The sequence below is a fragment of the Anarhichas minor genome, unplaced genomic scaffold (assembly GCF_050575085.1).
Source record: "Anarhichas minor isolate MPS153535 unplaced genomic scaffold, ASM5057508v1 ptg000062l, whole genome shotgun sequence".
NCBI classification, from domain to species: Eukaryota; Metazoa; Chordata; class Actinopteri; order Perciformes; family Anarhichadidae; genus Anarhichas; species Anarhichas minor.
Window position 1 is genome coordinate 4,941,703 of NW_027466508.1, and position 17,483 is coordinate 4,959,185.

At 44.1% G+C, this 17,483-nt stretch overlaps 2 protein-coding genes across 3 annotated transcripts; one reads left to right on the plus strand and one right to left on the minus strand.

Moving 5' to 3' along the window:
- The first annotated feature begins 1,815 nt into the window (after positions 1-1,815).
- Positions 1,816-7,244, plus strand: larp6a (La ribonucleoprotein 6, translational regulator a). The gene is made up of 3 exons (XM_076077654.1): positions 1,816-2,618; positions 4,294-4,492; positions 5,265-7,244. Exons 1-3 carry the CDS (start codon positions 1,831-1,833, stop codon positions 6,363-6,365), a joined length of 2,088 nt encoding a protein of 695 aa, XP_075933769.1. The 5' UTR covers positions 1,816-1,830; the 3' UTR covers positions 6,366-7,244.
- A 2,145-nt stretch (positions 7,245-9,389) lies between these two features.
- Positions 9,390-17,029, minus strand: tm2d3 (TM2 domain containing 3). Of its 2 annotated transcripts, none has more exons than XM_076077656.1 (6): positions 16,871-17,029; positions 16,136-16,237; positions 14,605-14,765; positions 13,475-13,649; positions 12,612-12,687; positions 9,390-12,479 (listed from the first exon to the last, which is right to left on the minus strand). In XM_076077656.1, the coding sequence occupies exons 1-6, from the start codon at positions 16,974-16,976 to the stop codon at positions 12,314-12,316; spliced, it is 786 nt and encodes a 261-aa protein (XP_075933771.1). In that variant the 5' UTR covers positions 16,977-17,029; the 3' UTR covers positions 9,390-12,313. The 2 variants fall into 2 exon arrangements, with proteins under 2 accessions (XP_075933771.1, XP_075933770.1); XM_076077655.1 differs by having other exon boundaries at positions 14,605-14,777.
- Between the last annotated feature and the right edge of the window lie 454 nt (positions 17,030-17,483).

A 17,483-nucleotide genomic window follows, 5' to 3' on the forward strand; every position in this document is an offset into this window, starting at 1 on the left:
TTTTGTAAATTTGTTTGTGTGGATCGCGGTACTCATATGAGGAGGCCAACCTCGCCTGAAAAGAGGACGTGATCTGCGGTGCAGCTCACGGGTGCTTACAGTGCAGTCCTGACATCACTTCCTGGACTCACAGCTTTTACAACAGTCTTCATCTCAATTATGGGGGTTCAGGAATTGTATTGGAAACAGTAGAAATTACTCTGAAGGCAAAGCTTCTTCTGAGAATATACTGTAAGTCCTCGACAAGAAACTAAATGCCTCAGTTTATTTGATGCCAATCTCTTCCTCAAACCACTCTCCTCCCTCTTTCTATCACTCATTGTCTCTGTCGCTCTTTCCCCCCATGTTACATTGTACACTAACTGGAGAGTTGTATGGCATGTGGTTCAGGGAATGAGTCAGACTGCCCACCAGCTGTGAGCCTGGCTTGCCAGTGGGGAGGAATTAAAGATATTTCGTGCAGGGCAGGCAACAGCCGACAACACTGGTGTGTGTGATTTACAAGGCTATTAGGAAGGAGGCCAACAGCAAGCAAAGAAAAGCGGGCCTGAGGTATAAGACACATTCAGGTTGACTGTAATAATAATAATTATGCTCTCACCGAAATACCTATATGGTACTCCTGTGCTACAAATCCCCGCCAATGACACCAGTGATTCCAAGCACCAACGCCTACTTTTAAAGTCCCAGTGGATCTCTGAGACCAAACAAATGAATCAGAGTTCACTTTGATTTTAGGGAGGGTTCACTGGTCCCATAGGCCAAGAGCAGCAGGGCCACATAGCATGAAGAACTAAGGTCATGGCCTCAGTAAGCCAACTGTCTTTGGGAATTTGGGGAGTTTTTTCAGATTTGAGGGTGAGTTTGCATAACACAATATTTAGTTTTTTGGACTCAATATCCTTCAATCATTCTTCGGTCAATACTGTTTTCATCAAAATTGTATTTGTTCCACAGTTTATACTGTTGTTCGGTTATATTTTCTGCCAAATTAATCTCCCTACACAATTTGATAAATATATATCATTATCCAAAAATATTGACTTCCTCGGCAGCTGTAGTGAGGACGAAATCTGAAGATCAATCAAGGTTTGAGTTGTTTTCTACTTTTGTCTTATGGTGACTGATGCTTGTGGTAAAGTCTAACTCGTAAATGATATCATTTAGTAGCCAAAAACTGTTTTCCATCTTGTTTTGTTCATAAATGGGAGTAGGCTATTTCGCATGGTATATATAAATTTAAATATATATATATAGTTGTAGGCTAAAACAAATGAAAACAAATGAAAACAAATGAAAATAAAAATAGAAAATGGTATGCAGACCATTGTGTAGGGAGATTACCTTTGCAGAAAATATGACCGAACAGTATAAAATGTGGAGTAAATACAATTTTGTTGAAAATAGAATTTACTAATGCCTTTAGTTTTTTTAAACTCCTTATTCTGGAGATGTCTGTAGTTTTGATACCCTAATGGTTTGCTGCTCTGTGATTTTGACTGCCATGAATACCCACGATTGACTTCCGTGTTTCCTCCCTGCCTTTAGGTAGGCTACAGGCTAATTTGAGCTACTTGGCTCGTGTGCCATACACCAGACGCTGGAGCCTATTATCCAATTAGCGGCGTTAGAGAAGGGGTTGTCCTTGACACGGCTATTTCCCAATTAGAGAGGAACACGTGCATTTGCTCCCCTACTTAGCGCCGGGCCAACGGGTCATTCGTGTCTTCCCAGCAAAAGACAACACTCTGTGTGTCCAAAAAAACAATCCCCCAAAAAAATACAACCCCTGTGTATGAAAGCAAAAACCAAAAAAAGAGAAAGAGGAATATGCACGCGTTGGTGAACGCCTTCATGCGCTGCCTCTCCTTCCTCTTGCCTCCCTCTTGGCTTTGTGTCGGCTTTTGCTTGTGGGCTGGGAATGAGTGCGAGGAGACGCTGCCGCCGCGGCCCAATCCCAGAGCTCGTTTCAAAAGCAGAAAGCCTCTTGCATATGAGGAAGTGGCAGCACTAGCAGCGGTAGAAGACCAAGGAGGCTCCAGCCCGTCGGTCTCGCCAGCTCCACCAGGCTGCGTCTCGCCGGCTGCTACGAGCCCCGCTGCTCCTCAGGGCCCTCCGTCGGGTCGGATCTGGATCGGGGGCCTCTGGCGAGCCGTGGAGCGCGTCCTCGGAGCCCCCTGGGTCCTCCTCCGTTATCACTGGTGCCCGAAGAAGAAGCGTCGAGCGGCTTTACGCGCCCCGTATCCTGTCTGTGCCTTCGCGTCGAGCAAGATTCGAAGCGACCAGGGAGGCGCTGCTGCTGCCGCTGCTGCAGCTGCTACAGCCGCGGAAGGGAAGGGAGCAGGTGGAGGCACCTCGACGTGTTCGGCGAACATGAGCGGGTCCGCGGGGAGTCCCGACTTGAGCCCGGAGGAGCGCGTCTCGGATGCGTCAGCGGAGCGCAGCATCGATGAGGTAATCACCGTGGATCAGCACACGCAGGAGATGGGGACGGTGACGATCACGGTGGCCATTCAGGCGGCGGAGGACGAGGAGCCCGAGGAAGTGTCCGCCAATATTATTGACTTCCTCGGAGGCAGCTGTAGTGAGGACGAAATCGGAAGACATGACAAATCCAGGTTGGACTTATTTGCTACTTTTTTTTTATTGTCTTAGTCAATGATGCTTGTGGTAAATTGTGGTCAATTATATACATCACTTGGTGAACAAAAACTGAATTCCTGGCCTTGACTGACTGACTTTAGTGCACTTGTTTCGTTAATAAATGGGAGCAGACTATTCCTCATGGTAGACGGGGTTTAGGTCGGAGGGTGAATGACACGTTTTTCCTCTTGCAGTCAAGGTTATATTGAAACTATGCGTGGGATATATTATTACTGTATTGGCCCGTTACTTCAGTGAGTGAACTGCCGGCACATGAGCAGCGTGGGTACAGCGGGGACTGTTTTGTTTCACTGAAAGAATGCCAAGCGTGTTGAAGGAGAAAAGAAAAAATGCTGTGCAAATATAGAAGCGTAATCCCGACAGGTGTATTGCGGTGACAACAGAACAACGCCACAAATGTGCGGGGCGGCGGACAATGGATGCTCACAATCGGGGAGGCGTCAACGCTCACCCACGGACACTCGAGGGTATTTAACTGGTCAAAGAGTATTTTAACCACCTGTAGGCCGCGCGCCGGCGCTGCAGAGCCAGAGACACCTGAGAGATAAAGGGATGACACCCTTCACTTTAACCTAATTCCCCTGCGTCATGGCCACGCTATTTTTATCCTCCAGCCTATATGCCCCCCCCGAAATGCGTGCGCGAGCGAGGAGTGAGTCAGTAATAGAAAGGTCAACTGGGGGGGGCAAATCCGTCGGTCCGACCATACCATGCCTCTGTTTGTTCTGCAGGTCACACCTTAAGGTTTCCCTCTCTCTCGCTCTCTCTGGCACAAAGAGCTGCTGTCGCACCTGTACTTTGTTCCACACTTTTTCATAAAAATCTGATATAAGAAACATGCTTTGGAGCGTTGTCACCTTAAAAAAAAGATCCTCCGGAGTGCACTACTTCTTGAGTGAACTTAATTCACAGCCTATTATAAAGAGAGGGGGAGAGAAAAAAGAAATCCCCAACATTTCCGCTGTTTTACCTTTTTTTTTTTTATCGGCATATTAAACTGACCTCTTAAAGTTCAGCTCGTGGTTGTGTTTTTTTGTTTTTTTAAATTAAATCTGAGGTCCTGGGGAAGCATCGTGCTTGTGCCAGCTGTGTGGTCAGCCTTGGCTCCTGAGCTGTTGACTCAGGGTGTGCACTGGAGGAAGAGGAAGAGGAGGAGGTGATGAGTCATCCACAAAATTTCATCAGACCCCTCACTCTTAATCTGCCAGGCTACCTGACTGCGCCGCTTCACAGCTTCAGCCGGTTGTCTGGTTATCCAGTTTTTTCTTTGTACGTTGTGTGGAGTTGATTTTTTTTTTTTTGGTGAGGCTACCATATTCTGTGTGGGAGGGAGAGCCTGTGACTCTGGCGCACTTCAGATGGAGAGGTCTTGGCAGTTATTGAGGATTGGTGGGGCACGGGTGTCGAGGTCTGGCTTCTGAGGCATGGTGACTGCAGACAGCTTGTCCACTGCAGAGGGAGATTTCAGGATGAGGGTGTTTTCCTGCCAAATGACTTGTAAGCCTCTGGCTCATTGTATTAATGAAAGTGAGGTGTGTAACCGTTTTAGACTCACATTTGCATTTTGTCTTCCCCACACACACACACACACACACACACACACACACACACACACACACACACACACAGCGGTGCCGGCACCAGCGGAGGTGAGTTGGAGGAGGAGAGCTGGCAGCCCCCGGATTCAGAGCTCATCCAGAAGCTGGTCGCTCAGATCGAGTACTACCTGTCCGATGAGAACCTGGAGCACGATGCCTTCCTGCTTAAGCATGTCAGACGCAACAAACTGGGCTTTGTCAGTGTCAAGTTGCTCACTTCGTTCAAAAAGGTAACCATGGTTGCAATGCTCTTGGGTAGAATGGGGAAACACAATAGGAAATAATTGGAATTCCCTGGCCACAAACACGCACTACGCGTCACATGCTTTAATAGTAGTCATTATGTTCTTTTAATGTTGTCTATTAACTGCAGCGATTGGCAACTGGATATATGCACACTGACCAAAATTGTACAAATGGAAGTTTAAAGCAAGGCGGAGACGGTTAAAAGAGGAACCTGGGCAGAGCATTTGTCATTTTTTTAAATTCCCAGTGACGTACAGGCTGTGTAAATGATGCTTTTCTCACATGGATTCACACCAGCTGGTGCTGCTTTAGGCCCATGCATGCAGATTTGTTGGGTAGTTTGATTTAAAAAAACAATAAAAAAAAACAACTTTTGTTTATGGCACCAATAATCCGAGGCCCCACACACCCACTCGTTTTTAATATAAACAAGGACACTCTTATATGAGCTTGAAGACACTTGAGGTGACACATTCTACACCTGAGCAATGCTCACGCAGCGGTGAATTGAGTAATGCGGTGAGGGCAGGATGTTTGGTAGAGATATTGATTCAGGAAGTATGACTGGAAGGAAGGCAGTGCGCACTGCTGACTGATCCTGCTGATGGGCCTTATTGTTTAGCCATTTCTCATTTCACTGAAGCATCATAACTCTCTCGATTGTGGGGATCAATGGGTGCCCTAATGGTTATGAGAAGGCCTTCTTGGACTACTTGGCATCTCACCCATGTAACATGAGCTTTGTCTCTTTTGCAGGTGAAACACTTGACTCGAGACTGGAGAACAACCGCTTACGCTCTGAGACACTCCGGTATACTCGAGCTGAACGAAGAGGGGCGCAAGGTGCGGCGCAAATCCGCAGTGCCGGTCTTTGCCAGCGAGTCGTTGCCCAGCCGCATGCTGCTGCTAAGTGATCTGCAGAGGTGGCCGGAGCTGGCAGCTCTCACTAAGGAAAATGGAGGCGGTGGCGAGGCAGGAGCGACTCAGCAGGAGCAGCTGATGAAGCTGTTGCTGAAGGAGTTCGGAGCATACGGCGCCATCGCCTCCGTCCGAGTGCTGAAGCCTGGGAAGGACCTGCCGGCCGACCTGAAGAGGCTGAGCGGCCGCTACACTCAGCTGGGCACTGAGGAATGTGCCATTGTGGAGTTCGAAGAGGTGGAGGCCGCTGTCAAAGCCAACGAAGCCGTGGGGAGCGAGGATGGAGGCGCCGGTTCGCTGGGGTTGAAAGTAGTCTTGATCGGCACCAAGCCGCCCAAGAAGAAGGTAACCAAGGAAAGGCCACGGGAGGAAGGAGGGCTGCGAAAAAGTCGCTCGCTCAACAGCAGGGTGCGAGAGCTTCAGTACCACGGGGACGACTCGGCCTGCAGCTCCTCGGACACTGAGAGCAACCCTACGTCCCCGAGGCTGGCCAGGAAGTCCCAGTCCTGCAATAAGCTCAGCCCCACCACTGCGGCCCTCAACGTCCAGAACAATCACCTCAGCCCCAGTATGTCCCCGCGCAACAGTCCCTGGTCGAGCCCCCGCGCCAGCCCCTGTCCTCAGCGCAAATCCCCCCATTCCCATAAGTCTCCCTTAGCCAGCGAGGGCAGACTGAGCCCGGATTCCGGGCGCCGCTGGGCAGACTACTCCTCGGACAGTAGCCTCACCCCTTCGGGGAGCCCGTGGGTTCAGCGGCGCAAGCAGGTCGCGTCGCAGGAGAGCAGCCCGGTCGGCAGTCCGATGATGGGCCGGAAGATCCAGAACGCCGACGGCCTGCCACCGGGGGTAACGAGGCTGCCCAGGGGTCCCGACGGAACCCGCGGCTTTCACTGTGTCTCTGTTGCTGAGAGGGGAAAGACTGCGGCTACTCAGACTTGATATGTGGAGCATCCTTACGCATTACTTTACCCCTCCCCCCCCAAAAAAAATAAATAAAAATTATCTATTCGAGCTGTTCTTGGCAGTAGCTCTCAGTCCCCACCCCGCGTTCGAGACTGTGTAGATATATTTTTGTTCATTGTTTTTTTTTTTTTTTTTTTTTTTCTTTGGTTATATTTTTATACGACGTTATGAGTTACCATGGTAACATTAGTGATTTACTAATGGGGATTTGAGTGAATGTAAATTAATATTGCTTTGAAATGGACCATGTCACCCCTGTTACCGTCTAAACTTGTTCTACATGTGGCGGGTTGGAGAGGGAATTCCACTTTTTTGTGTTTTAATTGAAACGTGTCTGTCTTGTGTGTAAAAGCTCACAACAGTGTCTGTGGATGGTGTATAAATGTATAAGTGGTATAGGCACATGGACTTGATAGAGACATCACCATATGCCTGTTCTGTATTTGTCTACTGTGAGTTTCACTTTTTTTTTTTTTACATACTATTTAAACTGAGGCCATAATCGCTCCACTGCCATAAAGGTTGGACAGCTAAATCTGGACATGTTTTTTTTTTTTTTTTTTGCCTTTTTTAATTTCAGTATTTTCCGTACGCTTTGGCACTAAGTTGAGAAGGGTCTCTTCTCGCCCTGTAAATTTGTCCGGCAGGTAGCTGCTTTATTTATTTTTTTAGCTTTATTTAATTTTTTTTTCTCTGAATCTAGCTACTATCAGTCCGAGCTCACGCTGAGGTTTGAGGGATGTTCGGGTCAGGCAGAAGAAAAAAATGCGTTGTGTTCTTGCCTTTACATCTGAGCTGGGGTATTTGTACAGTGCAATTCCTATTGTACAAATAAATCACTAAAATTGCAATTGACCAGACTTTCTCTATTTTCTTTTTTTGTGGCACATTTCAAGGCGGTCATGACGGTCTGACACACCCATGAGCCAATCTTATTTCTTTGTTTTTATTTCAATATGCAAGTGAGTTTTGAGTGAGACATTGTTGCAGTGCCAAGACTGTAGAGGCGTCTCCACACTTGGAAAGCAGAATTGGCACACTGGTGGTTTTTTTTTTTTTGAATGGATTACACAGATGGGATGGTAAGAGAGATGATATATTATATCAACCCTAGCAGACCAGTTGCACAAGTAATTTATTTCCATTCCCTGTCTTGATATTTGCAATGCGAGAAATGGTTCTCTACTCTTCATGTTTTCGTTTTACAGTGTTGAATGTGATTAGGCTTTTTTGACGCGTCAACAGGAAAACCTTAATGTCACAATGTCTACAAACGATCAAGATTGAAGTATATATCTCAACATAACTGGTGGCGCAAGTGTTCACCACCTCCAGTCAACATGTCGTAGCAGAGGCCCCTTTTTTAACAGCAATTTGCAGTTTGGAGTCTAAGTGGATAGGTAGGCACATCTGGACATCCCCATTCATCCATTGTCCAAGCTCTATCACGTTGTATGGAGACGGGAGTGAACAGTTATCAAGTCTCGCCACATATTTGTGATTGAGGTTTGGATTCTGAATTGGGAGAGTATGATTGTTGTTTCGGATGCAGTGCATTCCTGCCTGGCTTTGGCTTTGTTCTGTGTTGTCTTGCCGAAAAATAAGTCATCGCCCACAGACTACAACACATGCTCCTCTATGATTTCTCTGTATTTTTGCGGCATTTGTGTTTAACCTTCCCTTATCCGAAGCATTTTTTTAGTGCCTGCTGCTGAGGTGCATCCCTGCAGCATCATTCTGCCACCAGAGGCTTCATGCTGGGGATGGGAGGCGTTCTGCTCATGTGCAGTGTTTGACTTTCATATGCATGGTGACCATCTTGGTGCGTCAGTCTCCTCTCATTGCCTTCTGGCAAAAACACTCGCCCAGATGTGAGCCAGAACCTGCGGCCCACTGGTGTCTCTCCTCACGTAGACATTTAGAATTTTTGGAAAGCCTTTTGAGGGATATTTAGCAAATTTTCCAGCATCCTTTCACTTACTTCCACTTGCCCTAATGACAAACCAGCTGTTCAGATACAGGTGTGTTGATCCTAATATCGCTTGGTTACATACAGGTGATCTCCACTCAACTAATGTGCCTTTTAAAACATTATTGGCCTCACTAGCAATGATTTGCGTGTGGGCGTGAGCACTTAGATCGTGTTATAGAGCTGTCATTAAATAGTATTCTGTGCTGATTAGTGTCAAACTAATTAATTACATCACTGATGGTGTGTTGCAAAGAGAAATTGGTGGAAAGAAAAGTCCGAGGGGTGGTGAATTCATTTTTTTTTCATGTCCCACGTTGAAATGCTCCCCAGCAACCTTCCAAGTGTGAGCGAAAGGAGCTCACAGTTGGATGTCTGGAGAGTCGTTAGAACTCGGTCAGTCAGAACCTATGCTCCGATATTCAGAGATAAGTAGTATTGCGTAAGAGCCGGATGAATACACTTTTGTTCTCTTTGCATGATTAGCAATTCAAAATCAGGACGTCGTGATTTTCGTCTGCCCCTGATGGACAATATTTTGTCTGGACTCTCGCTGGCTGTTCATTCTAACGGTGCGAATAAAGACTGTTTGGGATAAGTATGGCAAAATTAAGCTATTATCCTCATGAGACAAAACTATAATTACCTCGAAGGAGTGTTTGTTATAATCGCAGCAAATGGGGATACCACAAAGAGGGATAATGGCAAACCCAAATACCGCTCTGGTCATTATTTGTAATTGGGCGGTAGCCATTGATGTATGAATGAAAAGTTATCTAGTGCATTACGTTTTAGTTTTTACCATTTACTATAAGATGATCAGATTACATGTTATAGAGTAGAACCTTTGTGTTTGAGTTCAGTATTGTAGAAGTTAATTTCACAACATTGTGCATTAAGCACATTATACTAAAGAAGTATATTCATTATTAGTTTTATACATGTACAATACAATAATTTACCCATACCTGCATGCATATACGCAGATGGATAAATCAGTGACGTGTATAAAACCACAGCATACTAAAGCAGACGGTAGCAGAAATCCAAATTTTATTTTTATAGCGGCTTTAAAAAAACAAGTTTACAAATTGCTTTGACAGACGAAGACCGACAAACTAAGGTAAAAGTTAAACCCTGATAAAACGGCACAATAGATGAAACAATGAAACCAATCAATACGATAACAAATTATGAAATAAAATGAATTAAAGAAATGAAATGCAATAAAGCAGTAAAAACACATCACATGAAAGCCATCCGTATATATGAGTTTTAAGAAGCGATTTAACAGAATACTGCTTCCGAGAGCTTTATCTCCTCAGGCAGCTCGCTCCAGACCCTGATGGCAGAACGCACGGTCACCTTTAGTTTTGAGCCTCGACTTTGAAACCACAATTAGGCCCCCCCCCCCCGAGGATCTAAGTCTGCGAGCTGGCTCATAAGGGGTCAACTTTTCTTCTATATATTTTAGGGCCAGACCCAGACGTGCTTTAAAAGTGATCAGTAAAATCAAGTCTTAAAACAAACAGGGAGCCAGTGAAGAGAAGCCAGGATTGGGGTGATATGATGTCGTCTGTTAAAACCAGTGAGAAGCCGAGCTGCTGCGTTCTGAACTAGTCGGACGCGGGAGAGCGACTTTTGGTTGATGCCAGAGAGGAGAGAGTTCCAGTAATCAAGTCTTGAGAAGATAAAGTGAGTTTTTTTTCCAGGTGAGATTTTTGGAGATGGTTCTAATTTGAAGGAAGCAGATTTGTGGTTTGAAGCTTAAATCTGAGTCAAATAGGGATCGTATAGGGATCCCTATTTGACTCAGATGCTATAGGCATGCTGTGGAAGCCTTTCGTCAACATTTCCAAAAGGGGAGAAAAAAAACCAACAGAATGTGAGCGTTTCACGTCTCCACTCGGAGTATGTGTGACACACACTTGCATCAGTCTGTGGGAGGAAGCTGTGAGTGGGCGGTGAAACATTTGAAGAGCTAGCATTAGGGTGGAGTCAATTTACAACAGCCAATTGGAAAAGTCGACACAGAAAACAAGAAGTTACTAGAAAGGAAATGAAGCCCGCCCTCCCTGTGATTTTTTTCATTTTTTCAACCTCACATTATGTAACATGAGCACAGGGGTTTGTACATGGATTGTTGAGTATAATAGTGCGGTTGTAAAAACTTGACATAACTGGTTCACTATAACTCTATTCATGTTTAAGTACTGTTAGGAAAGCACCCCCCCCCCTCTCTGTCACACACCCGTGGGGGACACACCCCTTTCTGTGTTTAATGTGAGAAAAGGCACAGACGTGTGTGAAAATGACCCGAGCTAATATTAGAGTCCTGAATTCCAACAGCATTGACGTAGAAGGCCCGAGCTCATGTCTCATCGTAAACATCTGTGCTGTTCCCTAAAAGTGAAATGAGGCTGACCTCTGACCTCATATCAAAGTATTGAGCGTCACTTTGTCCAGGATGGGAAACAACGCTGCTCGCTTATTGCGAATTAAAAAGTTCTAAATTTAATTTCTGCATTTCAGAATTGAAATAGTTTAGCTTTCAGTGTTTTGTTTCTTAATCCACTTCTCATTCCCCCATCAAACGCCACCATAAACCAACGAGTGAATTACAACAACCTGCTAGTGCTGAGAGTACAATTGGATCAACACGTGTCATATTTCACAATTTTATTAACATAACTTTAAAAAAAAAAAAGAAGAAGAAAGTGATTTACAGTGTGAAACAGTTGACCCGACACTGAAAACAGAAAAACATATTTACATGAAGCGAGAGGATGAGCCCATTGTGTGCCACGCGGCCTCGAGCAAAGAATCTTACGGTGTTAGTACACAGAACCCTTTCTACAATGTGAAGAATGATAATGAGTCAGGAAGTAAAACACCAGCTGAATGCACTGGATATCTCTGATATATATATCTCCAACACGGGAAACCACAAGCGACTGCAGTTTTCTAGTGCAACACATTTCAAGGGTTTCAATACGCACAGACATACACGGTTGAGATTCTTATCTCTGCCTTTCCCAAAAAGAAAAAAGAAATATCTGACTACACGTTGCTGCGAGTCATGACAGAAATGAGTTGTTGCTGCCGCACTTCTTTCTGGTTCTCTAACAGTTGCAGCTTGAATATACAGTAGCTCTTACGTATTTATTTTTTTTACTACATATGAACTTTAATAATAAACTTTACATTATTTGGGCAAATTTGGGCTAAAGAAAAGCATCGGTATCATTTATCTATCCCTTGAGGCGATGTTTTATACAGTTGTGGCCTGACTCAATGTTAGGAAAAAAAAATGAATAAAAACAAAATAACTTAAAAATAACCGTTGAACTCATCCACAAGACCAACTGTCTTGTGGATGAATACAAACACCTGGACAAACTCCCTTCTGCATATTTAATGCTTCCTTTCAGGGCATACATATACTACCTTTTTAGCTAGTCTATTTTGTGTGATGTTACCATGGTTACCATCTGGAACCCCACCCCCCCCATTGATGCATTGACCTTGCAATAGGGGAGGAGCAACACATGACTCCAAGGTGGCAGGATATCGGTGAAAGCGCTGCTCCACGGGAAAGTGAACCTATTTCTACATCAGCATGACGGAGCCTGACCACCGGTTAAGTCAAACCAACCAGAGAGACATAATGACCGGCTCCTCATCCCCGCGCACAGATCCATCCACAGGATCTCAGCAGGAGACGGACGGCGAGTGATTGGGATCGATCTGATGGGCTGTGTGGGTAGACTCGTGGCTGGCGTAATGAGGAAAACACTTCCTGCCAGTTAGCAGATGGGATGGGGACGTGTTGCGCAGCGAGCTCGGAGCGTGCCAAGCACACAGCATCTCAGATCTTCCATCTTTGAGGGTGGAGCGGTGTGAAGGGACGGGGGGGCCACGAAACCACGCAGCCACGTGTCCCGGGGCTTCCGCCTCAGATGTACAGAGAGCCGTCGGCGGGTCCCACATAACCGACCCCTATCAGAAGAACGTCTATCAAAGTCCAAATGCCCAAGCCCCCGAAGCTGAACAGCTTGCCCAGACCCTCTCTCCACTGGCCCAGATAAAACCGGTCGGCCCCAAAACCACCAAGCGTAATGCTACGGAAAGACATGAGAGAAGACACGGGACAAAGACGCTGTTAGAGCACACATCTGGATCCACGTTGATTTTTGTTGAGTGTTTCCAGCGTCTAAGCCGGTCATAACTCTTGACGCTAGTGGCAGGTTTACCTGAGTGCTAATGCCGTTGACCATTTGTATCCACCCGTCCAGTTACAAAATAAACGTTTCTGAAAACGTCTATTACCTGCAGACAAAGAAAATAGATTTAGCGGAAACAAAACATTTCCCACACAAATGAAGAACACTAAAACCACAAATAAAATGTTGGTGAAACAAATTAGCATGACTGAAACACATTTTCCTAAATTACAATATCTGTGGAAAACATTTCAAAATGCTTGACCCTATTATTGTATGAACTATTGTGGGTTCCCAGATTGTGTAATTGTGTACCTGATGAGATCAAGATCCATAATTACTCAACAGTATTATTTTTAGATCACAATAATTATCACCCAACAGAGAGCCTAACCCTGCATCGGAGAATTTAAAGGAATACTTCATCAATTACTCAACCCCGTGTTACCTTGAACTCTTGAAGAAAACTCGTCTTTGAAGTAAATAGAGCGTTTAAGAACGGCAAAACTTTATCAAAACATCTGTTTACAACCTCTCACAAAACGCATGCATTATCGTATATAAATAACTATTACCATTCAAAACAATTCTTCCTTTCTCCATTTTAAAAAAAAATCTGCCTTCACTGCGGAGGCATGCAAGAAAAATAAAGACATCTTCGAGAATTCAAGGTAACACAAGTTTAGCAATTGATAGACAAATTATCATTTTGGGCAACCATGAATTGGCAAAAAAAAGTACATTATTGTTCAAGCCAAAAGGGTCACTTTGTAAAATCTTAACTGGGAGAAAAAAATCTGTAAAACTCTCACGTCTTGAAAAAAACAAATGCCTGACTGAGACACTGAAGGTAAAGCAACCAAACAGGCTCTACAGCGGAGCCTTCGTCATACCTAAACAATGCACGTGGTCTAACACATCACAGGTGGCGTTGTAGCGCTTGCGTGGGCAGGACACCGTCATGCAGTTGGTGGAGTTTGAGCAGCGGTACTGGGACGGGTCCAGCTGCCAGCAGAACTGACAGCTGATGGAGAGAGAGAAGTTGGTTTGCGGCTGTCCCGACTCTGCCTTAAAATACAAAAAAAAAAAACACATCAGGTCATCAACACACATGTATTCCAAAAAACAGCTGTTTCTTAAAATCACTAATTCTCTCACCACACAACTACTATTTGTCAATAGTGATGTCACGATATGAGACTGCTGTCACGATTATTGTCAGAGGAAATATCACGGTTTCATGATTACATAGCTAACAACTAAAGTATTCATCATCATCAATGTAACAAGTTAGTTTTTACAGTGTACCCTATGGCTACTTAAAAATCATTTATGCTGCTTGTATAGAAATAGACTATACACAACGAGAGAGAGAGAGAGAGAATAACAGCTCCACCCTCAGCACAGAAGGTAATATGATATTCCTGCAAGATTCTGGAAGCAAACAGTAACAGCTTGTGGACAACTTCCTGCCGAGTTTAAACTGTGTTGGTTCAGTTTATTACATTAGCTAGTTGAATTTTTGTTTTTACCTTGACTCAGGCATTGATGGAGGATGCTGGAACATATTGGAAGTGCTGGACCCCTTGCCGTCACTTTTCTACAACAACTTCCTGGTCATTTTGTAGATATACAAAATACTCCCACAATGCCGGTTGAAGGCACGTTTTTTTTTTTTGCGGAAATTAAGCTGGAATGTCGGGGCCCTCGGACATTTTTACAGCTCGTATTCTCAACTCTTCAGGTGAGTGGCACGACTCTCTCACACAGGACACAAACCGCACGTATAGAGTGACTCGTTCATGATGAGAAATAGGTGAATCCCGACATCCCTATTTATACTTTTTTCAAGCAGCATTCAGATCACTTCCAGTTTCACAGCTGACACAAGCACAACTTGACTTCTCGTGTCATGTTTCACTTCCCTTTTTATCAATGAGCAAAACAAGGTGTAGACCTCCGACTGTCAATCCTTTTTTTGAAGGCAGCATAGATCAATCACATGATAAAAACTGCTACTCACTATGCAGTGAACTCCTTTTTTGGGTTTACAGGTGAAGGAAGCTGGTTTCTTGTAGGTGCAGTTGGGTTGGTAATTGTGTTGGTAATTGCAGTGCATGCAATCAGCTGGCAGGCGACTACACGAACCCCCACTAGGACACTTGGAAGTGTAGCTCTCTTCATCTGCAGGAGACACTGAAAAACATTAAGTTACAGAAGTGGGTTTTTTTCTTCGAGCAAGAATAATCAACGCAATGTAACAAAGCTTTGGCACAATTTCATGTGGCAGTGCACTTGTAAGTGTGTACCACTGCTGGAGGTAAATGACTAACGCTCTGTCCTCAACAAAAAAAAAACCTCCAACAAAGAGTCCTTGAACAGGGCCATTCATTCCTGATTGCTCCATTAAGGCTGCCTGCTGGCCAGCAAGACAAAAAAAAAAGAAAATGTTCTTGCTCTGTTGTAAAGTATTTAACTCTTCCAAGTCGAGACAACATGAGAGCAATATTCTCTCTGATACCGGGTAAAAGAGAGAATAGATTTTTAAATTAAAAACCTAAAACATATATTTGAAAGTTAACCAATTCTTCCTGAACAAACCGTTGCTTCTCTGGTCTTGTTTGTTTGGTATAACTAGGGATCATAAGAACAGGATAATCAATGAAAGCTAATCACTTAGCTGATAAAACACTGCGACTGTATTTTAAGGATTTGGGAACTTTCTCTAGATTGTCGGGCTGAGGCTGCAGCCATGACCCATCCCCCCTCCCTCTACCACCAAGTCCCTTCACGCCTCAGGGAAGACGACACAGGAGAGGGTGGGCGAGTGTCAGAGGGCTGTTACCCAGTTTACCTTTAAAGGCCTGCAGCCCTTCTCAACAGTGGAGTCAAAGGGATTTTTATAACAACTAATAAGTCAGTGTGTATTGAGTTGTTTGATACATAGTTATTAAAAGGGGAGCAGCTGTGTTGTTATAAGTTAGTGTTAGTTGTTGGTATTGAAATAGTATCGCCAACAATAGTGAGTTATTTAAACATTTCTGCTGTTGCAGTTCAATAAAGACTATTTGTTTACATATGAATAATGAAGCACTGTTGATTCTTTTTTAATTGTCTTTTTTTCTCTCTCACAAAATAATCAAAAAGAACCGATAAGTGTATCGAAGAGGAACCGAACCGATAAGCAGTATCGGTAATAGTACTAGTATCGATAAAATCCTAACGATACCCATCCCTAGTTATTACATGGACAAATTAAGTCGATGAAAGATAATTACCTTATTATATTATAGAGGTGACATAACCAGTATACCAATATGCCCAGATTTGGAGTTTATAATTCATTTCTACTATGTAGCACCCCGATATTCAAAATCAAATCTGTGACATGTCAACATGTTATTAATCACTTTACCTCCTACTCGCGGTTGTGCTGCAGTTCTTTGTAAATATGTGCTAAACAACAACCTAAGAGTTCATCGTAAACAAAAAGAAACTCTCGTTCCAGGTTCCAGTCAGTGTGATTAATGTTGATTCATATCCGATGTGTTTACCTGAGGCGGCAGCAGGGACCACTGGGCTGGTGATGACGGGTCCATGCTGGGCGTCTCTGGAGTAGGGAGGCTCCTGGCCAACGTGAGGGGAGCTCAGGTACCCTGACAAGCATCCACACAGGGAACAGTTAAACTCCCTCATCTGCCACAGCATGGTTATGAAACATAAACAATAGCCTTCATTGTTTAATAAACAATGAACAATAATAAACAATAGCCTTCATATTGCGGAAATGTTAAGTGATGATCAATAACGTTGATGCATTGGCGTGTTACGAATCAGACACGTCAATAACGTATGGTTAATATGTAACGTTAACTTAGAAGTCTCGTGAATGTGTTAGTGATCAAATATACAGTATTATATTTTCGCATCTAAGCTAAGCTAGCTAACGTTCCTGCTTAACAGTAACTTTACCGAGGCGTTGAACGCTCAGTTATTGCAAATTAGCGGGATAGTCAACTGCTAGCTCTTTATTACTGTTCATTAAAAATACATAAACTAAAGTGTCTGTTGTATTAGACAAGCTAATGTTTAATTAACGCTACTCATTGCGTCCTGTGAGCGTTAACTAGCTAGGTGACTAGCGTTAGCTCGCTGGCTAACGTTAACCAGTTGACGTCAATGCTAACTCGGTGGGAGGAAGCTAACGTTCGTACAAAAACGACAAATGTAAGCTAGCCATATGTTCGAGTCACGCGGTTTGACATCTGCAGCGGTCCCCGTAAACTTACCGTTAACACATTGGAAGACCAGGTCCATAAACAACACGAAAACGATTCCGTAGGTTTTGAAACAGCGACCTCGGTCGGGTCTCCATTTCTGACAGATGGTGGCCATTGTTGCAGCAGAGCTAACCAAAGCTACATTCAGGTCATGTAGGAAATGCGATCGTCAGCGATCCTCTGCTAGACAGAGGCAAGAGGAGGCAAGTGCTCACAAATACAGTAGTTGATGTTTTCTCTCGTTGTTTGACCTCTTCCTAAAGCCTAGAGGATTCCATGGCAGATGTATTTAGTGGACAACAATTGCTCAAACAGTAATACGTTTGTTACACTCACCCATTCACATAGCCTTGATGCAAAGTGAATTGTTGGTGTTTTCTTATATACAGTCTATGGGTTTGAGTATAGACCTACCAGCAAAATTAAACATCAACCTCAATATCTTTACAGTTATCTTCAGAATAATAACTGCAACTATAACTTGTTGTGACTACCATCTTTAATTACATTTCCCCCCCACTTATTTCTATGCTTTATATCGTTCACCACAGCTATAATCAGTTAGTGGCATCAAAATACATGTTACAAAATATGTTAATAAAGTGTGTCCCCAAAACCCTTG